The sequence below is a fragment of the Pollicipes pollicipes genome, unplaced genomic scaffold (assembly GCF_011947565.3).
Source record: "Pollicipes pollicipes isolate AB1234 unplaced genomic scaffold, Ppol_2.1 Scaffold_648;HRSCAF=739_pilon_pilon_pilon, whole genome shotgun sequence".
In the NCBI taxonomy this organism is placed as follows: Eukaryota; Metazoa; Arthropoda; class Thecostraca; order Pollicipedomorpha; family Pollicipedidae; genus Pollicipes; species Pollicipes pollicipes.
The window spans coordinates 2,181-19,590 of NW_023596886.1; the positions used below are offsets into that span (position 1 = coordinate 2,181).

At 49.4% G+C, this 17,410-nt stretch overlaps 1 protein-coding gene across 1 annotated transcript; it reads left to right on the top strand.

The window, feature by feature from the left end:
- The first annotated feature begins 4,194 nt into the window (after positions 1 to 4,194).
- Positions 4,195 to 8,271, top strand: LOC119106965 (tubulin polymerization-promoting protein family member 2-like). Its single transcript, XM_037230310.1, has 2 exons — positions 4,195 to 4,311; positions 7,814 to 8,271. The coding sequence occupies exons 1-2, from the start codon at positions 4,246 to 4,248 to the stop codon at positions 7,994 to 7,996; spliced, it is 249 nt and encodes an 82-aa protein (XP_037086205.1). The 5' UTR covers positions 4,195 to 4,245; the 3' UTR covers positions 7,997 to 8,271.
- The last annotated feature ends 9,139 nt before the right edge of the window (positions 8,272 to 17,410 follow it).

Genomic DNA, 17,410 nt, shown 5'->3' on the forward strand with positions numbered 1-17,410 from the left:
AACCGGGTAGCAGTATTTAAGTGACGTTTCTGTGGCGCCATGCGTGCCTGAGTGGCTTGAAGAAGTCTGCAAGAAGTAATCTGCACAACGTCGCGGACATCTCGGTCGGTAATCACAGGGTTTATGCCTTCAGAAGGGCTCGGCTGTGAACCACACCGAATAATTTTCAAAAGGTCTATCTCAATTGAGAACCAGATGCAAATGTGAGTCACTCCCGCTAAGACGTGTTCGGGTGGGGGTCAAATTGACCCTCCGAAGGTTTTTCCGGAATGGTTTCCGAACGGCGTGGCGTAGCCGCGCCAAATTTCGCATAGTTGTAGACAATTGAATAGCGGATCGTCTGGCATCAAAAGTTTAGATGTACCTTGTAAGGTCGCTGACCTATCCCAGGTAAAAAAACAGGCCATGGTTTCAGCGAAAGCAATTTCTCGGGAATCGTTCAATGTTATCCAACAACGGAATGTTAGACGGAGCCATACATCTCTGATCTTAGGCAACACAAATCAAATATACAAATAGAATTGACCTAAGGTCAGGTATGAATGCCAGTCCAAGGCCAAAACCAACCTGTATTATTATTCTAGCGTTTGCTGTATGGGGTAGTTTCTGGTGCTCATTTCAAATTGATTGATGACAGGAACCGCTTATACACCTTCCATGGACTTCTTGAAGATCAGAATACGTCACTGACCTAAAATGACCCAGGTCGACATTTTGTTTTTACGAACATACTGCCTAGCGTAATCTTTGTCTCGTATTCAGATGCAAAACTCAAAGCAGTCTTGTATGACTGTGGTCACCATAACCTTTCAAAGGGCAAGCAAGGTCACTGACCCTTAATGGGCATGTGACCTTTTTTCTTAGAATAATAATCTAAGTTCAAGGGCCCTTGGGAGACCAACCTGGAATTTGACCTTGTTTAATCTCATTTGACCGAAGGTCGTGACCTAAGAACCTCACACTTTGACCTGATTGAGTTTACATACAGTTCAAACCACCTGTGAATTTGATGTTTACCTATTTAGTTCCTGAGATCTCAGTGGGGTCAAATTGACCTCTCACCGGAGCGGCGGGTGTTCAGCCGGCCACCGCGGGCGCGTGCTAATCAAAAGGGGCCGGCTATGGTTTTACGTTGAGCTTTGGCCTATCTTCACATTAGCTTTAGAGTTTCTCAGCTCCTCTAGTCGTGGTCTATAGATGTACAAGTTGTAAGCCCAGTTAAAAGGATCGCTTCTGGTTGACCTTGAACTTTGACCTTAAGTATCCTGTGAAGTTTGCACGCCACCTTAGAGCTTCGGGATGTGAGATGCATGGGCCGATGTCTGTAAGCCTACCAATTTTCGACCAGGTCGTGTGCGTCCGGAATATTTTTCTACAGTTTGATATAAATCTGCTGCCAGCTGGAAATACGTAGTCTTTTTCCAATATGGGTAGTGGTGCCAACTAACTAGGCTTGACACGCGTTCGGGTAGGGTGTCAATTTGCCCCGAAGATTTTTCAAAATTATTCACGAACGTCGCGGCGCACCCGTGCCAAACTTTGCATATCCGCAGCATTTGAGCTAGTCAAGCTTTTGGTGCTAAAATATAGAAAATTCGATGTGCATTGTAAGGTCGCTGACCTATGGCGGATCAAAGCCAGGCCATGGCTGTTAGCGAAGGTAACTTCTGAGAATCGTGCAAGCTGATACGACATCGCAGTTTACACGAAGTCGTATATCTTTGAGACGATTTCTTTAACAACTCGACAATCTAATATATGATTAGGACGAACTCCATTGACCTTAGACATATAAAGTAAGGGTCAAGGTAAAATCAAAATTGCTTTTGTACTAAAGACCTTACCTTGACGAGTAGTTTCTTTTGCTAGTTTCGGATTTTCGGAACCCAGATAGGTCAGTAAATGCGTTATTGAACTTCAGTTACTGACCTTCATTGACTCGACCAGCCTTTGTTTTTAGGAGCATGCCGGATTTAGGAGAATTAGCGCCCACTGAAATTCAAAAAACAAAACAATGCCGCAGGTTTTCCCTCACCGTTACCTTCTCAATATTAAATAGGACCACTTGCCTTAAATGAACGCCAGTAATCTTGTGCTTAAAAGAGATGTCCGGGTTTACAGGTAGCTGCATAAGTATTTCTGAGGAAACTTCGGACATCAATCTAGATTTGACCTTGTTTAACCCCAAAGTCATGACAAAGGGACCTCAATAGTGGATTGCAAGTGATTTCACACAGGCCTATCTATCCTGTGAATTGGTGTCCTGATCTCAGGGCGGTGTCAAATCGACCCTTAACCCGAGCGCGTCGTATTCAACCGGCCACCCAAGCGCGTGTTACGTTGTCGATCTCTGACCGAGATATTGAACGTGTTATGCACAATCATCGTCCTTTTTAAGCGTTTTGGGAAAATTTGGCCCCCTACGACTTGGCTTGGCTCAGGATGTTGCGGGCATGCATCATTGTTCAAGTTTTCACCGCGTGGCCGGACTTCGCTTGTAATATAGTGAATTAAATGAAATACAGCCAAAAAGCATTACGTGATGTACATTTTGTCATGAAAAGTCGATAGGAATTTCTGACGCCTACGCAGTAAGTTATACGTAAATTGAGGCTATTAAATACGATAAAATGTGCCGCGAAGCACAAAGCCTTACCATAATCCAAGTATATAAACACTTTGAGAGATGGTGAATGGGGCTCCCAACTTTGGTTAGGCAGTGCCAAAATTCCGAACTGCACTAACTTTTATCTGGGACAGTTGGTATTCTTAAAAGCTGCCGCACGTTGCAGCCAAATGCATACTCATAGCGATGTGTTATGGAGCATACTGCTTAGCATACTCATAACCTAAGATAGTTGTTCTGCATTTATTTGATCCAGTACAAGAACGCGGAACCAGGGGCGGGGGCAGTGTGAGCAGCCACCCTCCCCCCCCCCCAACTTGGAAAGCCTGTGGATTTTATTTTTATTCTTATTTTTAGTATGCTAAGGGCCCATTCTGAACTGTAAAGGGTTATGTAAGCCTGTAAAAGTACACTCTGACCTGTCAAGGCTTCATTCTGGCCTGTGACGGGTCCGTTCTGATCAAAAGAGCGAAATCTAGTCTATAGGGGCCCATTCTGACCCATAGGAGGCCTCTTGTCTCTAGAGAATCCATGCCGTCCTGAAGAGGCTCATTCTGATCTGCAGATGGCCGTTATTGATTGTGGAGGGTCCATTCTGACCTGTAGAAGACCCATTCTGATCAAGAGAGTTCACTCTGGACCTGTAAAGCTTCGTTATAACCTGAAGGGGGCCCGTTACAACCATTCTGGCTGGGAGAGGGGTTCATCCAGGCCCGCGAAGCGCCTGTTCTAGCCTTAAATAGCCCATTTGGGCCTAACGAGGGCCCATTGTGTCCCGTAAAGGTCCCATTCTGACCTATGGTGCGTAGAAGGCCCGGCTAACCTGTAAAAGGCCCATTATTAACTGTGAAAGTCCTATTCTGCCATGTAGATGGCTCATTGTGAACTGAAGTGTTTCCATTTAGACTGCAAAGGTCCCAGGCTCCCATTTTAAACTTCGAAATATTTTGTAGTCGCCTCCCCCTCGACTCGTGCATAGTTCCCCCGCCCCTGGCCCAGTATTCCCTCTTTGGTCACGCAGTGAGAGGACTCAGAGGAGCTTTGGGTTGGAGGGGTTCAAGTTAGCACCGGGGGTAGGATGCCCAGCTAAAAGTATCTCAGATGACGCCCCTGTTTGTAACTCCCCTCCCCTGAATGTGTTTGCTGGAATACTGTTCCTGATTTAGAGGAAAGTTAAATGTCACACAGCCTATACTCTTTGCACATTATTGCATAACCACGACTACTCTTCTGCTGCAAAAAAAGCGTTCGTTAAATCGCGCAAAAATGGAAATGGGAAATTGGCCGTTTGCCCTATCAACGTGGGCTAACCCCGTTGAGAGAAGCGCATTTACAGGGACGTCAGGTTATTGGGACCCTTCGACCCCCCCCCCCCCCCCAGCCCACCACCCCCACCACCGACCCTTACAGTCGTTTACACAAATGGATGCATCTGTCCCGAGTTTAGTATTCACTCAATGATTTATCAAACCACCCCCACTTGGGAAGGGTACGGGTCACCCATCACATTATCCCGCATCTTACTCTTCGCAGCATAACCAGCTCACTTTTGCAGACAGAAGAAAATTAGTTTCGGTGACTTTAATAAATTTTTGGAAGACATAACATCAACCAAGAAGATGGATTTGGATGCTTTCAAGACGAAGTTGACGAATTGTGGCGATCCCGGAACCAAGGGCGCAACGGTAAGAATTATAACGGATTTGACGAACGAAAAATATTCCAGCAGGTTCAATTACACCTGGACTACGTGGGCATAATTTTGTGGTGTGACATCGCATTTTTCACTCCGAGGTTCACTCACTCCATTTTTCACATCTGGAAGTTTTTGTGCTGGTACGTGGTCTGGGAACATGAAAGTAATAATAATGAGACGAAGAACCAAATATGCGCAGATCAATGCCTCGCTCCGAACGCCACCTCGTATTCCCAGCTAGGAGCTGGAATACCTGCTGAGGGCGGAGGCTGCGACAGGCCCCGGGTGCAAAGGATTCATCCACTGCGCCGGACGCTTACGTGACGTCGGTGCTTCCAACCTGGGTCACGCGTGCGCTGAACCTAGGCCATGCTAAATCGCACTGAATTTTCAAACTATTTTTGCTTGGAAAAAAATATTTTGGGGTATTTTTGCACCAGATTTCCTTGCCAACATTACCATTCCTCGAAACTTTGATTCTCTGCGCTGAAATTGGTGGAAACCGCACGCTAAACTCGAAGTTTTCGGATTCATGGCATGCATGCCTAGAAATTATTACAGAGATCCCGGTGCTACGCCGGCCATGTTCGACGCAACGTGCTTTTTATTGCAGGCTGGTCGCTGGTCCGTTGATTTAAGGAGGCTCTGTCCGCCCAGCCTTCCTAGCAGGTCTGGCAGCCTGGTTTGCGGAGGAGCTTAAATCGTTTTGCCGAAGAATCTAAGTTTCCCCAAAACTGGATTTTTTACGAGATTGGTGTAACTGTGTCTTGCTATGGAAAAGCGCGGGGGGCAGTTTAAGAAAACTTGATTAAAATTAGTGGAACAGTTCACAGCCGCAGCCTACACCTGGGTTTCAACTGCAACTGTGCCATTTTGCCTTTTCTTTTAAATGCTAGGTAGACGTAACCAAACAAACGTACCGCCAGGACATTGGCGGATATAGCCATCCAGTTCGGGGAAAATGGCAAACCGGTCCGGCAAATAACAAACATTGTGCATGTATATTTCGACTTTACCCCTAGTGTTTGGGTTAAATCTATTCGTGTCATATGAGAAGATATTCGAGGAAATTATAGCATTGACAATGTGGGGCTGAGCCACGGTTTCCGTATTAGTTGAGCTGCCAGGCTTTTACTTCATATATGAGACCCTGCAACGTCGATCACCGCGCGACCTTTTGTCACGGAAATATGTTCCATGTAACCAGGAAATGTAAATAAGTTTAGTTGCCACTTGTGCAGCTTTGAGCGTTTTTCAGCATTCAAGATGGTGGCCACCGCCATCTTGAATGTTTTCAAGTTCTTTTTTCTCGACGTTTTTAAAGGTCGTGTGACACCGCTCTTGAGGGGTTTTCTGGGACAGGGTGCCCATTCCCGCAGTTTTTCATGCACCGGGTCAAAACGTAAGGTCACATCGAGTGTGAAAAGTCAAAGATGATCACAAAGTACGAAAATCACCTTAAGTGATCTATATATGTCTTTCGTTCTCTTCTCATACTCATTGTAAGGATATCACTCGCAGAAACTGCATGCATTATATACGACAAGGTAAAGCCTTGCATGAAGATGTGCTACATACACGACGTATGCATCGAATGATACGCTTTTCACTTGAGTGGGTAGCGTATAGTCGAGTCGCCATCCTTATGCTTCCTATATTCTCCCCGTCATGTCAACTACCGAGAACTTTTGAGGGAAATCTTCTATGTAACTAGTTTTATGCACCTAGGAGAGCCCAATTAGCTTGGGTGCTACTTGCGCACCTTTGTGCATTATTCAGAATTCAAGATCGTGGCCACCGCCATCTTAGATGTGGGTCAGGTTTCAACATTCTAACTCGCCGGCTTGGAGGGTCGTGCGGTACTGTGCTTTTAAGGGATTTTCGATGTCAGGGAGCTCATTTCTTCAATTAATTTTTATGTTTGGGATCAAAGTCAAGGTCATATCGAAAGTAATAGGTCAAACTTGATTATGCATCACCAAAGAATTATAAGAAATTATACCACTCTATTGATCGATATGTGCCGTGTATTGTCTTCGGATACTCATTGTACGGATGCAACAACAACCGCTGCGTGTATCATATGCACGTCTCATGCAGTATAGAAAACCATAATCAAGGCAAAGCCGTGTACTATCGGATGCATTATGCTGTCCATTTAGAAACTCGTCGCTGCGGAGCGATTCACGATAATTGGGGGTGGGGGTGCCAGGGGGTGCTATCATAGCTCAAAATTATGCTACTGTAGCTATATATGGAGGAGAAGAAACAATGAAGTATGAAAGTCTCCGCGGGCTCATGCCGCGATTCCCCAGAAGTTGTTGAAGTTCCATCACAGTGACTGATTTGGAACGAGACAGTCTGTTGTTTGGGAAACAGTGTATGCTGAAAGACTAGACCCACGCAGCTCGGTACAGGTCAAACATTGTAAAACCGTGAATAGGCGTAGCGAAATATCGTTTAAGTAACAGCTGCAGAACACTGGGCAAGAGTTGCAGGCGGGTGATTACACTCATTGGGGTGTTTGGTAAGCATCCGGCTGGTGCTTGATGCCATGTCCCTTGTTACAATCGGCTCTGTGCAGATCCCGTGCACTGCCCCTCCACCAAGACGCCTGCCCGCGTCCTCTGGGTCGAGTGCTCTCGGGCTGACCCCAGGTAATCACTCAACTCTTAGCATGGCTTGTTGCCATTCAATAGAAGATGTTTTGGAGCGCGGCGATGATGAGCGGTGTGCCCTTATGGCGTTGATCCAGGCCTTACTGCTTGCCCTGCTGTTCATGCCGCCACCAAACGCTGCGCTCATAGTTACGCCACGACGGATCCCCTCAGCAGTGTTCCTAAACAATCATGTACAAATAAGCTTAAAGGAGAACGTTATGAGATCCTGAATCGTTTCCGTTCTACCGAAGGGTCTTATAGATCTTGTTTGTTGAATATTTTCAAAAGGCCTTTTCAGATCTTGGGCTAACCAATACTTGCTTGCTGGCGTGCTTAACCAGTACCTCCTGGTGCATCACTGCACTGTAACTCCTGGTAAAGTACGGGACTGACCTAGATTTTCCACGGCTAGCTCAGTCCCCAGTCCCAACAACCAAAAATGCGTGCCGCCACCCTCGCCCAGTATCGTTAACATTACAGCCAGTCTTTTGCTGTACGGGCCACATATGATGAATGACGGAGCCAATATTTCGCTCAGGAGAGGGTCAATTTGGGTGCAGGGCGCCCTTTAAGTCGAGAGCCCCTCTTTGTTTCTAGAGGGTCCTGCTTGTTAAAAATTCGTAGAGGCTTTTTAGACTCAGGATAATATTTTGATACATTTGGGACCTGTTTTGGAAAACCTTCGGGCGTTTTATGTTGCAAAAAGCTCCAAGACGTTCAGTTTCAGGAGAAACTTAGCATAATCAAACGGGCCTGGAGAAACTTAACATAATCAAACATTTCGTAAGCCGTGGGAACACGATTCTGTACCTCGTTCCACTGTATCCACAGAAAGCGGTCAAGACGGGTGCCGTGGACCGTCTCACAGACACCAGCAAGTACACTGGCAGCCACAAGGAGCGCTTCGACGAGTCGGGCAAGGGCAAGGGCATCGCCGGAAGAGAAGAGCAGACCAGCAACGACGGCTACGTGTCAGGCTACAAGGAGAAAGACACCTACGACAAAACCCACTAGGTGGCAGCACTATCGCCCGACAGGCGGCGCTCGGTGGTCAGTGTACGCCACATTCACGATTCAAGCTGGGGTACGCCGATCTCGGAGGACTCTTGAGGTATTGTGACAATTGACGAGCGTATTTTAAACGTTGTGAACGCATGATGTTGAGCACCACTGGCTCGCTGCCGTCCGTACAACTTAAGTGATCGCGACGTCTGGAAAACATAACGAAATGCTCCTATCCATGGCGCACGTCGTTCTTTCGACATTGTGATATTTTATCCAGCCGTAAATCATCGGCAATATTGCTGCGTATTTAGTGCAGAACACAACAATCCACACGACAGCGGAATAAAAGTCCACTAAAAATTTGTTTCGTTTGGTTTTGCGTTGGAGCCGCGGACAGCTAAACCAGGGCGATTCGCTAACATTCCTGATGCCCACCAGTGATTATTGGTGTGAATTCGCACGGTACATACAGGGTTGCAGCGGATCCAGCTATGCAATGAGACCGTGCCTGCTAGAACGGTACTGGCCGTAGCGTGGGGCAACTTTTGCTGACTAGGCTATCTTCCGCCAATATGGAAATATGATAACATACGGGATTTTAGGTTTTACTGAGGGAATCCTCAAAGTTGTTTAACTTAAATATGGAATGCGTGCGTCTAGATTCAGGTAGTTGAGAGACCTGCGCGTTTCCTGGATTCCTGCATGACCATGTGTTAACAATGTCGGATGTCTTTGTGATTCTTCACACACCGGCCTGTTGCTCTGCGTGGTGTCAACACAATGCGCTCCAGATCAGAAAAAATCACCGAACTCTTTCCAAAGATCCTGCTCTCATAGTGAGGCGGGTGACCAGGGTGGCATGGTGACCGGGGCGGGTGTTCCGATATGTAACGAGCAAACGGGTGTTGCAATATGTAACGGGCGGACGGGTGTTGCAATATGTAACGAGCAAACGGGTGTTGCAATATGTAACGAGCAAACGGGTGTTGCAGTATTTAACGTGCAAACGGGTGTTGCAATATGTAACGGGCGGACGGGTGTTGCAATATGTAACGAGCAAACGGGTGTTGCAATATGTAACGGGCGGACGGGTGTTGCAATATCTAACGAGCAAACGCGTGTTGCAATATTTAACGAGTAAACGGGTGTTGCAATATGTAAACGGGCGGACGGGTGTTCCGATATGTAACGAGCAGACGGGTGTTGCAATATCTAACGAGCAAACGCGTGTTGTAATATTTAACGAGCAAAACGGGTGTTGCGATATGTAACGAGCGGACAGGTGTTGCATTATTTAACGAGCAAACTGGTGTTGCAATATTTAACGAGTAAACAGGTGTTGCAATATTTAACGAGCAAACGGGTGTTGCGATATGTAGCGAGCAGACGGGTGTTGCAATATTAACGAGCAAACGGTTGTTGCAATATCTAAAGAGCAAACGGGTATTGCAATATTTAAAGAGCAAACGGGTATTGCAATATTTTACGAGCGGACGAGTGTTACGCTATGCAACAAACGGACGAGTGTTGCGATCTGTAACGAGCAGACAGGTGTTGCAGTATTTAACGTGCAAACGGGTGTTGCAAAATTTAACGAGCAAACGGGTGTTGCAATATTTTAAGAGCAGACGGGTGTTGCGGTATGTAACGAACGGACGGGTGTGGGATATGTAATTGAGCGGACGGGTGTTGCAGTATTTAACGAGCAAACGGGTGTTACAATATTAACGAGCAAACGGGTGTTGCAATATTTTAAGAGCAGACGGGTGTTGCGGTATGTAACGAACGGGCGGGTGTGCGATATGTAATGAGCGGACGGGTGTTGCGATACTTAACGAGCAGACGGGTGATGTAATATTAAACGAGCAGATGAGCGTTGCGATATTCAACGAGCACTTGACACAACTGATCTTCTGTTCAAAACTCTCCGACATGATCATCAAAAGCTTTTATACAAGACCACATGCTTGCCAACGCTCACAACGCAGGTGGCCGCACTTAAACGCTTTGTGTCCTTATACAAGCTGAGCGAGTGAAACCAAACAAGCCAAACGGCCTGATGACGTTCGTTTCCACTTGTCAAGAGGGCTGAACGGGTTCGCAGCGACAGTTCGGACTTCCAGCCCAAAAGACACCGACTAACTGCAGCGCCGGTGAACAGTGCACGCCGTGCAGGCCGGGCCGATCAATAGTGGGACTCGCACGCGCTCACGGCGTACGCTGTCTGTCGGCCGCGCCAAACCGGACCATACGAGCTTACAATCATCACGTACACCGTACATGTCCCGGTGCAGTCACCTGCTTCTGAATGCACATTCGGTGATCTGTCTGCTAATGTGCTAATTGTTAGATGCTGATGCAGACAGTTATTTCACTAGCTTCATGTTTTGTCGCACCTACGGCGTCCGTGACGAAGCCGTACTGTACGACGAAGCGACCATGATGAAGCCCCACCGAAGCCATACGCTGGCAGCCTCCGAACAGACGCAATCGTTGTTCACACGCGCACTGACACGCAGAGCATTGGCGATGTCATGACGTCACCTTCGCAGTACGTTAGTGTCGGACAGCTGGTGGCAGCCGGGTGCGCGCCAAACCATTTAGTGGGCGTTGAGCACGAGCTAAGTTTATCTTCAGGTTACCCGCCAGCCAGCTGCGGGGCTGAACTTGGCAAGCTGCTGAGGGCCTCACCCGGTTAATTCAGCGTAGAGCGGTCGGTCGGCTTGTTACTGTCGCGAAGCATTTAACTGAGAGGTGGGTGCTCCACGGCGGCCATATAATGCGTCTCAATATGCCGCGAAGGCTTGAAGTCTTACTCTATCCCTAAATTATTAACACGGTTAATTTTGCAGGAGGAAGGCAAACTTGTGCAGTCTAGAATCTTGCCAAATCAAGCTAACCATATTCATGATCATGCTGGGCGTAGTTGAAGCCGCCGTTCTGTTACTTGACTTCAAACATGCCCAAATCGGCAGGTTTAAATAATTTTTTCCCGATCGTTTTGTGGCATGATCAAGTCGCCAGTCATTGTGTGGTGAATCGTCAATGCCTTGTGCTGCGATTTGTCCCAGAGTGCAGATTGCGGATGGGAAAAAGTAGTGCAATAGTCTAAGCCATCGGTCAAACCGTTTGGCGTTCATTGGTGGAAATTCGTGCAAGTTTGCTACAAAACGTCACTCGAAATTAGTCGGGATGGCGTGGATCATAGCGAAGGGGCTATCAAATACATTCAAGTCAAAAACATCATGAGCTTACTGTCCGTGACACCTGAGCGAGTCCCATGACACGTAGATGGGCCATTAGTGTTGATCTGATTATTATTGACTAAGGCGGACTGCCTCACGATTCAAATAGATGAATTTCCGACAAATGTCTCAACATTATTGGCAAAAATAAAGATTGTCCCGTCTGTTCAATGCTGAAAGCACCTTAGCATTCTATATTGAGATATAGAATATATATTACTACCTGTTCGAAATTCAAATACCAAGTCTACCAGTCTTTGGATTTTTCAGTTTCTCAAGAAAAGACAGCGCTGTTTTCGTTTAGTCCTCGCATTGAATGCCGGCTATGGACCATGTGGAAGTGGAAATGACAAGGACTTTAGGCGTCCCCCTCCCTTGGTACTTTTTTATTACAAAGATCCATAGACGCACCAAACATTCGGTGGTTCATGCGGAACTTGAGCAGATTTGTAAAGGCTTTTTCGTTGCTTGAGGTCATGGCCGAAGTCATATTAGGTCATATCATCATTCCTATTTTGCCATGTTTCCTTTGATACCACATCTCTTTATATCTGCGTGAAATTGTCTCTAAAATATGCTATAAGTGCTAAAATAATTGTTTGCATCCACTAGGGGTGTGTGCCACAGGTCAACATAAACCATCGATTTTGTTCGTTGTTTTTCATTTATTTGGGCCTCACCCTAGGCCCCTGACATACGTTAACCTTTCGGGGGATAACGCTACCATATCTTGGCCGGGAGGCAATGCTTATCAAAACGTGGAATTGAGCTAGACTTTGATGTCAAATAACACAGTGTCATGCGGCAGATCTCAAGGTCATCTCAGGTCATTGAGGTCACTACACTAAGGTGAGCTCTTCTTTGTCTCACAGGTGACTAGTTACATTCTAACATACAATTACATCAATACTGTAGGTATTATATGCATCAACAAGTTGTTGCATAGTGCAGTAGACTGTGACGCTACTAACCTGATTTGCAGAAAACTCGTCATAGCTTTGTTCATTTCCATGCGTGTTGCATCCATTTTCCATCCATCATTTTTTGAATCCATCCATTTTCGTATATTTGTATAACCCATGGAATTTCGGTATGAACGCTGATGTGGACTGAATAAATTTAACAAGCTAACAGGAGTAAACAACTTTGGGCTGCTATGATGTTCATAAACCTGGTTTTAGAAAGTTATCACGACTGCTTTCTTTTTGAGCATTTGCAGTTGTGTTTTCAGACCTGAAATTTTCATAACATTCTTGGCAGAAATGCTTCGAAAAATGATTATTCAAAATTTTCAAAAGGGAATTTTGTGCCCCATGTTTCCTTGCAATGCGTCGTATCCATCAGCTATCGTCGATGTGTGCGTGTGCCTGTGTGTGCTCGGACCGTGGCCGGCGCGTGGGCTGCACTGTGCGCGAGCGCGTGCGTGAATATATGTGAGCGTGCGGTTACGGGTGCGGATCAGGGTGCGGATATGTGCATGCTGCGGTGTGCGCGTGCGGGTGGTGCACGTGCGTGTGTGGTGCACTTGCACTTAAGCGTGTGTTGCGCATGTGCTATTTATTTAAAAGGGGCCGTAGCAAGTAACGCACGTTGTCGCGTCTCTGTACGTTTGCGTGTGCGTGTGTGTGTGTATGTGTGTGCGTGTGTGGATGTGCGTGTGCGTGCGTGCTTGCGTGCGTGCCTGTGTACTTGCTTATACTAACCCCCGCCTCCACCCTTCGTTATCCGGAGTAGGACGGCATCCCACCAGTGCGTGGCCGTCGTCTCCCTGAGGCCAGAGCAGCCCGCGCAGTGTCGGCGGGCGGGTCGCCCGCCGGTCCCGCTGCTGATGGAGCTCGTGGGCGCGGCAGGCCGGCGCACGCGCGCGCCGCCACCGCCGCCGCCGCCGCCGCCAGTTGTCCCACGGCCGTGCGGCGAGCACGCCCGGTGACGCCCAGCAGCGCAGTCCGCACGCCGACCAGCGTCAGTGCCGGGGGAGGACGGCAGACGGAGCCGGCAGCGGCCGACGAGCGGCGGTGCGGGGCGCGCTGTGAGAGTCGCCAGGCAGGCCGGCAGCCGACACAGCGAGAAACTAGCCACAGAATCCAGGTGAGGCGTGGCATTGGTGCGAGATGCCGATAAGCACAAACAAACTGGCCTACCCGTATCAGCGGCATTGCCAGTCGTGCACGTCCGCGCTCGGTCTGTACCTCAGACCTCCTGAAACACGGAGTGTTCTCTCCCGACTAAGTTGTGCTTCTAAAGTTTTGCTTATGTTGTTCTGTGCACTCAGCTGCCTGTTTTGCACTTTATATTGCACCCGATCCGTGCCCAAAAGACTACAGTGCATTGTTTTAGTGGCTGAAACCGTGCTGAACTAGAAAGATACAACGTCAGCGGACGTAGAAACCAGCACTGCAGAAGCCACGCGGAATATACGGCGGTGAACAAATACTATACCCCCATTCGAATACTTAAAGCATTTTCCCCGGTTCTGTGGTGAGGTCAGGCTGCACCAGCAGTATGCGTTAGAGGGGACGGGAAGGGGGAGTCGGGGGCGGTAGAGCCTATGTGGTCTTCTTGGCATGGATGGGGGGGGGGGGGGGGCTTCCTGTAAAGGGAAAGTTCTCGTCGTAAATTACTTTGGCTGTGAACGACTAGAAAATAAGGGGTCCTGGGATGGAATGGGAAGAACACATAATGTTTTATGTGATGCATCGTAATACTTGTAGGGGCCTATGAAATACCATCGTACTTTTCTCCTATTCATTGGTTCCGTGGCGCATTAAACGAAGAAGATCGCCATTGCCCGTCCGACAACAGCGAAACCAGCCGGCCTGTTATCAGATACGCAATCCGCGCTATCATAAAAAAATAAATCATGGGTACAGCAGCACCACGCACTTGGCATTTTCCACATGCGCTGATGACGCGCCACTGGTCAGCAGCCGCCGGTCTCACTTGAGCCCAGAGCTGGCCCGGCTGCGCGGTGCGCCTCCGGACGCCGGCATGACTACGCACACACTTCAGCACCGCGGCGCTCGGCCTCACAAGCCCTGAGTCAACACGGCCGTTTTCGCTGCCAACGCCGGCGAGTCAGACACGGGCGAGTCCAGTCGACGGCCGGGTCACGGTGCTGGACAACCTGTGGGCGGGCGCCGCCATCCGGGACGGTACGAAGGACTCTCGGCCGACGGGCCACGGAGCAGGGGCCCCGAAGTCGTCGGTCAATTGGCGAGTCGCGACGACAGAGGCCAATTGGTACATGATGTCACCACCACGGCCTAATTGACTTACGACCCGAGCTCCGCCCACTAAGGTGGCGTTATAGATACACGCCAATGGGGAGCGCTTTTAGCTCCAAATGCGGGCACGAGTAGAATCAGCTGATTCAACGCCATGGAGATATACACTGCGCAGGAAGGGCGCCCTTGAATGTGATTTGAATAAAGGCTATTGGCAAGCAATCTATAGCTAAGTACATTATTTTCGCTCACACTCTCCACATGAGGTTGTAGTCTGTTGGTCGGACATACAAGGCCGTCAACAGCGCACCGGCCGTCGCTATGCCTTGTTATCTCAGCACCGATGACTAAACAAACACGCTTACTTCGCCTCTTAGCCGAGTGGTAGACTTTGGTCGTGACGTTATAGGTAAGGAATGGGCGTACTTTGAAGTAAAGGATGGGCTTCCATTGACTTATGAAAAACGCCACTCAGGCGGGTTCCTTTCTTACGTTGAGACCGGCCACCTTTTAGTTTATAATTTAACCGAAGTCGAATATCGCGATGAGTTCTCTTTTCGTAGCACACCATGTAAGTGCATTCTAATTTGCTTTAACGTACGGCCGAATTTCCACTATCTTCAGGAAAAAACGAAAAAACGAAAAGATCGGTGGCACAGAAATGCCACTTCTGCCCGCGTCTCGCTCATATCATTCCATTGCCGGATTTGCAAGGTCTGGTCGCAGAGCACGCGCTGAGCCGTCGCATGACCACAGTCACACAATGAACGGCCATACGCTTGAGACAACGGACGCGCCGACCCGTCCGCCGGAACGCAGGCGGACGTTGGGTCGTCACGTGGCGAACCACCGCCTGACTGCAGGCCGGTTCACCCTGAACCGTCACGTGAAAAGCGTCACACTTTGAACCGTCACATGAAGATAACCACTCGCTGAACCACAGCTTGGCGGCGATCACATGTTGCGCCATCATATGCCGCCAGGCACACGCCACACCGTCGCACGACGCCAGGCATACGCTGTCGTGTGAGGAGCCGGCGTGTCACGGTTCAGTTAAAGTGGCATGAGGACAGTCGCGCGCTGAGCCGTGACGTGACAACAGGTACAGACTGAATCGTCACATCACGACAGGCACACACTGAGCCGACACGTGACTGCAAGTTGGCTGACTCAACGCAGGAGAGGAGCGGTGAGCAGCCCGGGACAGATCCGCCTTGGCGGGGCCCGGGGGCACACCTCGGCGCACCCAGTGAAGTCATCGGTCGCTGCACTCACCGTGCAGTGGTGAACAACTCGGACGTAAAACATTACAATGCGCCTTGTGGCCGGAGGGAGCGGTGGAATGAAGCGCTGAGACTGGGAGCGCTGCGTTGCGTCAAGGCATGGCCGTTGGATGGGCGGCTCAACGCCCCCGCGGGGTCCTCGCGCCCTGCCGCAGAGGGGGAGGGGGTGCATCAGAGAGGCCGGATTAGCCGGATCGGGCCGGGCGGCGCGTCGCCGTGAACTTGGCACTCTGGTGTGTTTTGATTGGCCGCCCGCGGCGCCGTCCGGACTCTGTCCGCGCTGCTGCCATGGCCTCAGGCGCTTCTGCGCTCCCACACCTGCCCTGCTGACAGACGGGCTCGGAAATCCGCCCGACGCCGACCCTGCAGTCGGTTATACCAACACAGCAGCGTGCAAGTTCGTGGCTCAGGATAACTTTGGCACCAAACAGTGCTGTTTCCGACACAACTGCCAGCCTGACTGAGCCCCAGTGTGTTTGCTTGCGATGTCCAGGGTGGGATACACAAAATACATGGAGATTCCTGCAACTTAATTGGGACCAAATCTAGCATGACAGCATAGATCGGGAACTTTGTCATCGGAACAAATAAAGATATATGGGTGATGGCGACCTGGAGCAGGAACATAGGCATGGGGAGGGCCGTGAGGGTATGTGCCTCGTCTTCCGGGGCCAAGAATTTCGCATGACACAGTGGGCAATTTCGCGTGCGCACGGACTCAGGAAGGTACCGAATCCGTACAACACCCGACGCGTGCCACAAGGCAGCGCGGACTTCTCAGTGTTACTCATTATCCTCGCGTGGTGGTGTTTCGGTCACGGGTCCCTTGGTGAAACCTCAGCAGTCACCCATGCACAATGCCAGGTCGGGGGGGGGGGGGGGCGTAACCCTCATCTGTCAACGTTGCCAAATCTTCCATCCTCCCTCTGGCGCCACTGAGCCAGCCCACAAGGCCTAGTGGCGCTACGCTCGATGGATTCGGGCCGAAACTCATAACCATCGTGCTGCATTTCAGCGGAAGTGAGCTGAGCGAGGGGGGGGGGGGGCGGGCATTGCGCAGTCGCCAGCCCAGCTGGCGCGCGCGTGCGATGATGGGCTAGCATCGACGCTGCGCGTCCTGCCCCCCCCGCTCTGCCCCGCCCTGTCACGCCCCGCCCGCCAGGACCCATCAACTTCACCGCTGGCTGATTATGAACTGCACGCGTAGTACACCGGACTGGACCGGGCAGGATGTTGGCATAGCTGATAGCTCGGCCAGACAGTGACTGAGAGCTGGCTGGCAACGCGAGGCCACCAACTACAAATGCATGTGTGCATACGCACGCACGCACGCACGCACGCAGTGAAAGGGAAATACAAGTATATATATATATATATTATATATATATATATTATATATATATATATATATATAGATATATATATATATATATCTCTCTCTCTCTCTCCCTCTCTCCCTCTCTTCTCTCTCTCTCTCTCTCTCTTTCTCTCCTCTCTCTCTCTCTCTCTCCTCTCTCTCTCTCTCTCTCTCCTCTCTCTCTCTCCTCTCTCTCTCTCTCTCTCCTCCGCTCTCTCTCTCTCTTCTCTCTTCTCTCTCGTCTCTCTCTCTCCTCCTCCTCATCTCTCTCTCTCCTCTCTCTCCTCTCTCCTCCTCTCTCTCTCTCTCTCCTC